Below are 10,247 nucleotides of genomic sequence, written 5' to 3'. Positions count from 1 at the left end.
CACAAGGAAATTCCTTAGAGTACTCTATAGTTGTCATAGTCCATTAATGTTACTTTTACTTACACACTGAACATCTGTATCCCTTATAATCCTCAAAAAATATCTAATACCTTCTTGTTGTCTGACAAAACAGCACGTTAATTTTACGTATCCCATACTTGTATTTCAATATGTACATGTACTTTATCAAGAGTCTGAAATTATGACATTTATTGATTGTAGATTCTGTAAAACAGCTTGGAAATTTTGAATGATCTGTAATTCATTGTAATTATTTTTAGACTTGTGATAGAGAAACCAAAACTTCCCTAATTAGTTATTATCCAAAGCTTGGTTGGATAATGAATCATCCACATTTTTTCTAGCCCTAATCTAATAGGACTCATAGAAGTATACAGTACTATCATTGCTGCAAGATCATCTTTTTAAACATTTGCATGGTAATCAGGGTTCCCTGCCCTGTGGGAAGTCCAAGGAGCACCCACCTTCATCCAGGTCTAGTAAGGTGAGCATCTAAACTGCCTAGGCTCCCACAAAGCCAGTACGTGCAGTAGGATCAAAAACCCATTGCCCATGTTCTTGAGTTCTATGTAGTCCTCTTGATTGGGGGAGGGGGAGGGAAATGGGAGGTGGTGGCAGGGAAGAGACAGAAATCTTTAATAAATAAATAAATTAAAAAAAAAACATTTGCATGGTAAATATCCAAAAAATAGCTTGCACCTCAAAGTCCAAGCTAATGATTCCTCTTTAGGTGTATTATGCACCTTCAGAACACAAATTCTCAGCCACCAGTGTGCACTTTCCAGCTAAACAACTGCTCCAGTCCCTTTCCATCTCTATTCAGTCCTTTAAAGGCAGAAGAGTTCTCTGATTTTTAGTCTGTGCTTTTGTTGATTATTTTGCTGCCTGAAAAGGCTCCCAGAATTACTGCTCTGGCACTCTCATTTTCTGCTGAGTGTAAGAGCATAGTGTCGCACATGTGAGCTAGAGAAGTGCCATTATAAACAGTGTAGGCTGTGGGCTCCATATTACTGGATCATAAGCTGAAGGCAGCATTATAAATGAAAAAATAATCTTTTAATCTGAGGCTGTGCCTTCTCTGGAAATTCAAGAAATGACACTAAGAGAGGGAGATGAAGCTTTAGAGACCAAATCGACTGAATACTTAGAATCCTGAGAGCACACAAAACAGTGAATAAAATAACTGTACACAATGTTGAATATAAAGAAATCAGAGAGATAATTAAGGGTCATATTTGGGAGCAGGGTAATGGAAATAAATGAAGTCTTGATTTTGGTAAAGACTAACTCAAATGCATATTAAAGTCAATCAAATAATGTGTTTTCCATATATATGGGCAATTTAGTGAAAGACGTGGAAAGATTTGAAAAACAAACAAACAACAAAACCCTCTACTTAAGCCTCAAAAGCTACGTAAGTGTTAGAATCCATGATTATTACATACTATAAAATTTGGGATTCGATGGACTTCCCTGATAATTTCAATCTGCCTTCATTAAGAATTTAGGTTTGGAGCATTCCTGTGTTAGTCTGGACCTGCCACAATTGGTCAATAAATATCTCTCTACAAAGCATCTTAATGCGTAATTTGGAATACATCCACAGTTTTCTATTAGTAAGATATTCACTTCTGTTTCTCAAAAGACTCAGAAGCATTCTTTGAAGAGTCACAAGCCTTATTAGTGCAGTAAACCATCTCAGAAGAACTACAAAGATGCACTGGGCTCAAATATTTTCTAAAATTGACTAGAGAATCTCCTAAGTGAAGCAGAACAAGGAAAACATGGAGAAAAAATTTGGAACGAGGGGGAGAGAAAATAGCAGGCTTAACTCTTGTCACTGGAAGATGAAAGAGAAGCCCATGACCACCCAGCCTATCTTCAAAATGGTCTGACATTATGGTCTTGTAATTATTCCTCTGGCAAAGTCATAAGCTTACTGAATCTCATCTGAAAACCACAGAGAAGAAATTCAATGATTTTTAATTCTCTTGATAAATTATCTTTTTATTAAAAAAAAAAAAGAAATCACTGTGATGTTTTCCAGCACCAGTGTAAGGATCAACCTACCTGGCAGCACTAAAATCAGATGAACAGGGTAAAACTTTTTAATGTGTTTGATGGACCTAAAATATATCAGACCAATTCCTCTATTTTCATCCTGTGGATTTCACTTTTGACTAAGAACATATTATGGAGAGTCAAACAATGTGAATTAAAAGACTTTACATGGAAAGCCAGAAGTCTTTTTTTTTTTTTTGAGACAGGGTTTCTCTGTAGCTTTGGAGCCTGTCCTGGCACTAGCTCTTGTAGACCAGGCTGGCCTCAAACTCACAGAGATCCGTCTGCCTCTGCCTCCCTAGTGCTGGGATTAAAGGCATGCGCCACCACCGCCAGGCTAAAAAAAAAAGTCAAATATCAGAGAGATGCACGAAATCCCAGCTTTTTCTTTTGTCAAAGTAAGACTAGTTTTAAAATGTCAGCTACAGTGACAAGCGCACTGTATAATGTTGTGGGATATTTTAAGATGTGTTGTATTTGTTTATACTCTGGAACATTTGCTTAATGATGCCAAAAAAAATAAAAGACTTTACACATCCACATAAGTAAATAAATTATTAAACCAATAAAAACAGAAAATGATGTAGAACTTTAGTACCAATAGTATGTGGAGATGTCTTTAAATTTTTCTTCTCTTAAATTTGTTCTGTGATTTGTTCTAGAGAATTATAAAGAAAACGAGTACCTACATGGCACTCATGTTTAATCCTACATCAGAAAAAGTATTCTTAAAGCATAAACCCCAAAGGGGTAGGACAAAAGTGGTGTTTTTCCCCTAATTCTGTATAATGATGAGATGTTGTCACCTTAGAGTAAAGTTACAGCTAAACAATGTGTATAGGTATTTTGGAAATCACACATAGGTTTATCTGTAAGTGGATTTATTGGAAATAACTGAACAGCCGCACCAGTTTTTAGCTACATTGAAAGATTGTCCCTGACAAAGTGGCCTACCAAATTATTTGATATTTAACAGTATCCCTAAATCATTTGCCTTCTGAATGTATTGTTTTAAATCTCAATCATGCTGTTTCTACTGTTTTATTTATTCTTGAGGATTTTTATATGTACACAATGAAATATGACACCGATATTTTCCAACTGACTGTTCTCAAATCTCCCAAACCTTGCTCTGTGCTTCCTTTTATCCTCTCCGGAACCTCCCCCAATGCAAATTAGCACTCATGTTCAAGATGAAAACTCAGATCTAACTGAGAAGCTCCATCTCCCTCTCACTCGAGCCTTTAGCGGAGCATGGCTGTCCTGGTGCTGTTTCTCTGTCTGGCGGCATTTCCAAGCTGTAAGTGTTTCAGGGATTTAGAAGAGGGATCCAAGTATGCCATTTACCGGATATATGATTGACGGTGATGTTTGTCCACAGGCGCCCTGTCCCAGAATCAGCTGAAGGAATCAGGACCAGGCCTGGTTCAGCCCTCACAAACCCTGTCGCTCACCTGCACTGTCTCTGGGTTCTCTATAACCAGTTATGGTGTAAGCTGGGTTCGCCAGCCTCCAGGAAAGGGTCTAGAGTGGATGGGAGCAATATGGTATAATGGAAATACTGATTATAATTCAGCTCTCAAGTCCAGAGTCACCATCACCAGGGACACCTCCAAGAGCCAAGTATTTTTAAAACTGAACAGTCTGCAAACTGAGGACACAGCCATGTATTACTGTGCCAGGGACACAATCATATAACTCCAATGTGAGCCTGTACAAAATACTCTCTGCAGAGAAAATCGTGACCAGCAGGTGGCACTGAGAACCAACAGAAACTCTTCAGAACCAGTAACAGTCACTTCAGAATCTAGGAATTACCGACCTCTGCTATAGAAATCCTCTAGAGGACTCTCATCATGGTTATACTCAATGACATTTCCCATTCCTTCACACACAAGAACATTTGGATTTCTCTTCAAAAGGCATTTTTTTAGACATTTTAATTTAGTTTGGACTGAATAACCAAGATGGCTGATGAACTATCGCCTCTGCTTATCCAGAAAATCTCTCCTGTTCACATGTAATCTTTATGAATCTCAGTGGTATACTCTGCTTTTCTTTTCCTGTGGAAACAAAGGCAAAATATATTTTCTTATTTCAATTCTGATGTTAATAAATCTTAAAAATAAACAGGCTGATTTAATTCTCTACTATATAATATATCTCCACAGCTGTTATTCATTTCTCATGAACACTTAAAACTTTAAAGTTAATAAAGCATTCTGCAATCTATTTCTGGGGTCTTTATTGCCCCATTTTTCTATTAAGCATATATTTTAAAGTGTGATTAAATTTTTCAATATCTGTCTGTCTTATAGGAGTATATGGTATAACTGCAAAATGCTTTGGGTTGTAATATGAAAAAAATTGTTTCACTTTATAAAGACATAATATAGAGGATTATCAGTCTTAATTTTCACAGGTATTTCAATAATAACCATAGCTACTAATCAGTGTAAGATTTCAAAATCAACTTTTTCAGAATTTAAAGCAGTTTCCCATAAAAAGCATATGGATCTATGGAAATATTGGATATAATTCAATTTTTCAAATTCTGAAATCCCTTTGTCAAATATCCCATATAGGATCTGATGTGTGTTATATACAATAGATTATTTTTATTTCTGATTACTTGCTATAATTAAATAGAGTACTTAATACTGAATCAATTGGAATGAAGTCAGAAATCTTAAAATGCAAAACAGCTTTCTACATATTGAAAATCAATATCTATATTACGTGATTAAAGAAAATCTACTAATATCATAAGAATAAAATACAACCCTGAATTTATTTTTTTAAAAAATAAATCTAAAACCCTGTCTCAAAAATCAAATAAAAAATATTTATTCATTATGTATACATGTTCTGCATGCATGTATGCCTGAAGGCCAGAAGACAGCACTAGATCTCATTACAGATGGTTGTGAGCCACTTTGTGGTTGTTTGGAATTGAACTCAAGACCTTTGGAAAAGCAGACAGTGCTCTTACTGTTGAGACATCTCTCCAGTCCCCATCTCTCATTCTTTTATCTGAATCATAAGGGCTTCGAGCCACTTTCCTTATTATTTGTGGCTTATAACCTACAATTCCTTATGTATTTACATCTGCATAGAATGTTGTAGTGCCAGAAATTGGTGTTGCTTCAACTATATGAGAAAGACTCCAATTAGTTCTTTTATAAACTCTAGGATCTTCCTTTTGGAAACATTCACTGTTAATATCTCCAAAAAATAATTACAAGTTTTGTGTCAATATTCATTTACTTCCCAAAATGAGGCAATTTCTGTGTTAGTAAAAGGTGCCACAATTTCTGATGGCTCTATTCTTGCTAATCAATGAAATCTCATCTTTCCTTACAGAATCAACTCAGAAACATTTTCTACATAGGTCTTTAATTTTTAACTCTGCCTGTGTAACAATAATATCCATTTGAAGATAATATGTTCTCTTTACATAAGAATTCCTGTGGGAAATTAATAGAAGGAAAAATAAATAAATAAAGCAAACCAAACTATTATATATCTGAAAAGCAAAGCAGCCAGCCATTGTCTCTTACCTAGACCTAGTTCTGGAAATGGCAATCCTGCCTCCAGGAATCTCAGAAGACTATGTTTCCTCACATTTTTATAAAATCTCTAAAGCTGGGTTTCAAATCATGTACCACCGTGATTAAAGGCATGAACTACACAATTTCTATGGCTATTGGGATTAAAAGTGCACATCATTTTAGTTACAGGAATTAACGATATCTGTTACCATAAGTTGGTCTGTAAGACTGACCAATGGTACTGTCTTATTCTCAGATCCACAGGCAGTCTTCATTTATTAAAATACAATTGAAATACCACTACACCCCCTGATTGAAAAAGAGAAGGCTGGCTTCCTGCATGAAAATTTATCTTATAGTTCTGCAATATCATTTTCTGGGCTGTAGGATCTCATAGCTCTCTCACACAGTCCTAAACTTAGGCAAGAAGGAGTATGGTCTTGAAGATGAGACCATTGGATTTACTCTTGTGTCTGGTGACAACACCCAAAGAGAGTGTCACCACTTTATACATATGCAAATATACAGGTTTTAACAGCCGGTAACTGACAGTGACTATTTTTTCTTGTACTCAATTGTCCTGCCCATGTAAAAGTTCTGGAGTCCTAGCCTGATTAAGCTATCAGTCATTCTCTCTCAACTACATTGTTATTGGTACTCAATCACCAGTGTCTATATCTGGGCCTGGATTGGACAGCCCTCAGGGAGGGTCTAGAATGGTTGGGTTACAAAAGTAGTGATAGTAATATAAGTTATAGTCTATCATTCAAGAACAAAATGTTCATCGTTTGGAACATATTTGAGAACCAATTCTTCAGGAGATTGTACTATGTGAACTCTGAGGGCACCACCATGTATTGTTGTGCAAGAGACAAAGTGAGGGCCATTTGGAGTGTGCACATACACAAACCTGCCTTCAGAGGGACTCATGACCATCAAGGCACAATCAGCAAGCCCAAGGATTCAACTTCAGAACAGACACAAAGAAGATTAGGGAATTTTCTCTGCTCTTTCTTCTGATGTATAAGGACCTAATCACAAAGATCAATTGTGCTTAATGGCTGTGTGTATGCTGTTTGAGCTAGGGCATGATTAACAGTATGTGTGGACACATAGATGATTGTGAGTGTGTAATAATTTATGCTATTAATTCTTGAGATGTAGTAACTTACTGACATGGTGAGCTCTTTATTTTCAAGCAAATGTTTCACTAAGAAATATATCTGTGCAACCATGCTTAAGAGAAATGTGGAAAGAAGCCTGAGCATGATTCCACAAAACACACCATGATCAAAGAGAAATGTTCCCTGAGACTCTATGCCTGTGTCCTGATTTATACAAATATCAACTCGATACATTAATCATATATCATTGACACCTGGGATCCAAGTATGTATCTATCTTACATATATATTTAGCAATATACTAATTCACCCACCACCTCCCATATGTTTATCTCTTATCTATGTACCATCTGATGTGAAATTCATGTCTCTTTTTTAAATGATTTAATGATGTAGAAACAAAACTAAGTTTACAATGTACAAATTGATATATCAAACTATTGTTACTGTAGTGTCAAAATTTTATCCTTACACTTCAAGATTTCCTCCTGCACATTTTTCTTTGTATGAAACTTAAACTGCACGACTTGGAACGTTTTCAGGACATTATGCATGCTACTACTGCTGAACTTTGATTGTACACAGAAACTACAGAGACTTCCCTTCTTCATAAAATTTTGATGACTAATCTGGCTTGTCAACTTGATTGGATCTGTGATTAACTAAAACATCAACCACTAGTCATACCTGTGATGAATTTTTCTATCTTTTCATTAAATTTTGAAAACTATAAATAGAGACTATTATTTACATCATATCTATGCCTCCCTCTCCCAAATAGAACTCCAAACTCCCCATAATCCCTCTATGATTCCTTACATCTTCTTGATTGTATTTTTTGAGAAAAGCCATGCTTAAACGAATGTGGGCAGTACTGTCAGATGATAGACTAGATAAAAGAAAAGGAATTGAAAACTTAATTTTTCGTCTTTTTGTTTTCACTCTTTCTGGCAAATTCATCTATCTACTGCTGGAGCATTCATGCACACACATTAGAAAGAGTTTCTTCAGGCTTCTAACACACAGTGAAGATGATTAGCTCTCCAGCAATCTTACAGGACTTGGGGGTGAGATTTGAACTGCTTAGGTATCCAGAACTGTGATCTGAAAAGCCACCGGATTTCCAGTCTCTCCAGTGTGAGACACTACAATTGCACTGTTGTATTATACAGACCATATTCTGTAGGGAAATTCAATAATCCCTGTAATATATATTATATTTTTTTCATGTTGAACTATGCCCTGTAAATTTGACACAAAATAAATATTTTCTCCATTTCATTACTTTTCTTAGGAATTTTTGTTCCCACAACAGACAGCAAAGGCAAGTGTCATTTGTGATTATTGGGAGGACACCCTTAATATCTCTTCACTATTAATTGAAAAAGGACTTTTAACAATGATACCATGGCTCTGGAGTGACAGTAATGGCAGCTACAACAACAGCAACATACTTTCAAAAGGCTACATCAATGATTGTTGGGGGATTTCAGAAACGGAACAGGATCATGACCATTTCATTCTGAGGATTGTCACAGGTGGAGAGCAGAGGAGCACACACACTCTCTGTTATCTTCACTAACTGAATTCACCAAGAAAATCAGTGTTTCTTTCTGAAGTCAAGTTCTCAAATTCTCTAGAATTGGAAAATTGTATGAGAATGTGGCCCCAGCCACAAAATAAAGCTAAACCCTCTTATGGAGCACTGAATTTCAGTGACACTTCCTCAATACAATTCTCTCTGCAGCTGATCTCTAAGATGGGTGAAGTCAGGGCCATTGTTTTACTATGAGAGACAAGTGTAATTTCCTGGTAAGAAACATAGCTTAAACTTCTTGGAGCATCCCACTACAATATGATCAAAGACCAACCAAGTGACCTATATTACTCAGTTGTATCATCAGAGCCACAACCTTTTGAATATATAATTCACACAGTGAAAATATATGGCGGGGGGGTGAATGACAGAGTGGGAGGGAAGAGGGAAGAGGGGAGGAAGTGGGAATTTTGATTGGTATTATTTATAAAGTAATAAAAAATTATCAGAAAAATATATAACTTCTATCTACAGAGCATTATTAGTGGAATAATTGCTTTTGAGAATTTGCTGCCCTCTACGATTTTCCCATCTGCATGGCTGATTCTTTGACTCATATAATCAACATCTGTCAGACTGCAAATACCATTGTCCTATTACTTTCTGTTTATGATAACTGCACATGTAAGTGGTGCCTTAAGTCACTTCTGCTCTGGGCAAAATGTCTCTAGGGTATTGAAAACATTTGGATATTTCTCTCTGCAAAGTGTATTATGTGTACTATTTACATATTTTATACATACAGTGTATCAACTGGTATTTTTCAGTACTTTCTCTGGGCTAAACAAAGTCATTACTATGTGATGCATAATTAATAAAAGCTTAGAGAATGATATTGGGGTTCAGGCTGAAGATCTGAAAAGCAAAGCGGTCAGTCACTGTTTCTTACCTCCAGCTTAGTTGGAAAACAGAGATCCTGCCTTCAGGAATCTCATAATGAGACTATGACTGTGAGCTTTCTCCTCCCATATTATAATTCTTTCTAGGATTGGAATTAAAGGCATGTGTAACTGGGATTAAAGGCATACACTAACCTGTTTCTATGGCAACTAATTTGGCTACTGGGTTTAAAGGTGTGTGTCATCTCTGCATTGTCTGTAAGGCTGGCAAGTGGAGTTGTTTTACTCTATGACCTTCATATAAGCTTTATTTATTAAAAAACAATTGAAATGCTGCTGCATTTCCCCTTTAAGTCTAAAATAAAAAGGCTATAACTAATGTAAGAAAAACTATATACAATAAATACAATATATCTATGCAATATATACAAGCAAATTATACATTAATTATGTTTAGTCAATTTGCAATTGACAATTTCAGATAAAATATATATATTCTATCTTGGTGAGTTCAAAGTCTTCTACCTAATTTACTTTCTATCATAACTTGCTTTCTGCCTCAAGTAAACAAGGAAAATTATAACTCTTCAGAATAGATTTGATAATATATTCTTCCATCCTTTCATACCCATATCCGTTTTCTTCCAAAACAAGATCATATCTGTATCCTTCCTTTTTTCTCAAAGTAGATTTAATAATGTAGCCATTTATCGTTTAATATCTACATTTCCCTTTTTGTTTCTTTTCAAAACAAGAACAAGTGTTCTTTGTTTAGCTTTCTTCTTGACCATTATCCATACCAACTCATAACCAGCACACTCAACAAAGATGAACATCCATAATTCAGTTTTTGAGGATGTGGGCATGATTTTCTAGGCCACTTCTGAAGGCGGATCAAATTAATTTAGGCCAATTGGTATAATATAAAAGCAACTTTAATATAAAGGGAGCACTCACGCAACCGAAGTTCCAGCGATGCCCAGAAATAGGAGCCAGGAAGAAGAAGAAGGGGTCACCAGCGTTTGTGCACCCCAATTTATAGACATTTTCCCGA

General features: G+C 35.9%; 1 gene segment (V, D, J or C); it reads left to right on the top strand.

Moving 5' to 3' along the window:
- Window positions 1-3,336: 3,336 nt before the first annotated feature.
- LOC101996125 lies at window positions 3,337-6,653 on the top strand. The segment is given in 3 exon segments: window positions 3,337-3,382; window positions 3,464-3,761; window positions 6,539-6,653. Coding segments are annotated over 3 exon segments (459 nt in total).
- Window positions 6,654-10,247: the final 3,594 nt, after the last annotated feature.

Source organism: Microtus ochrogaster, unplaced genomic scaffold (genome assembly GCF_000317375.1).
Source record: "Microtus ochrogaster isolate Prairie Vole_2 unplaced genomic scaffold, MicOch1.0 UNK101, whole genome shotgun sequence".
NCBI classification, from domain to species: domain Eukaryota; kingdom Metazoa; phylum Chordata; class Mammalia; order Rodentia; family Cricetidae; genus Microtus; species Microtus ochrogaster.
This window is presented reverse-complemented; position numbering and strand designations above follow the sequence as displayed.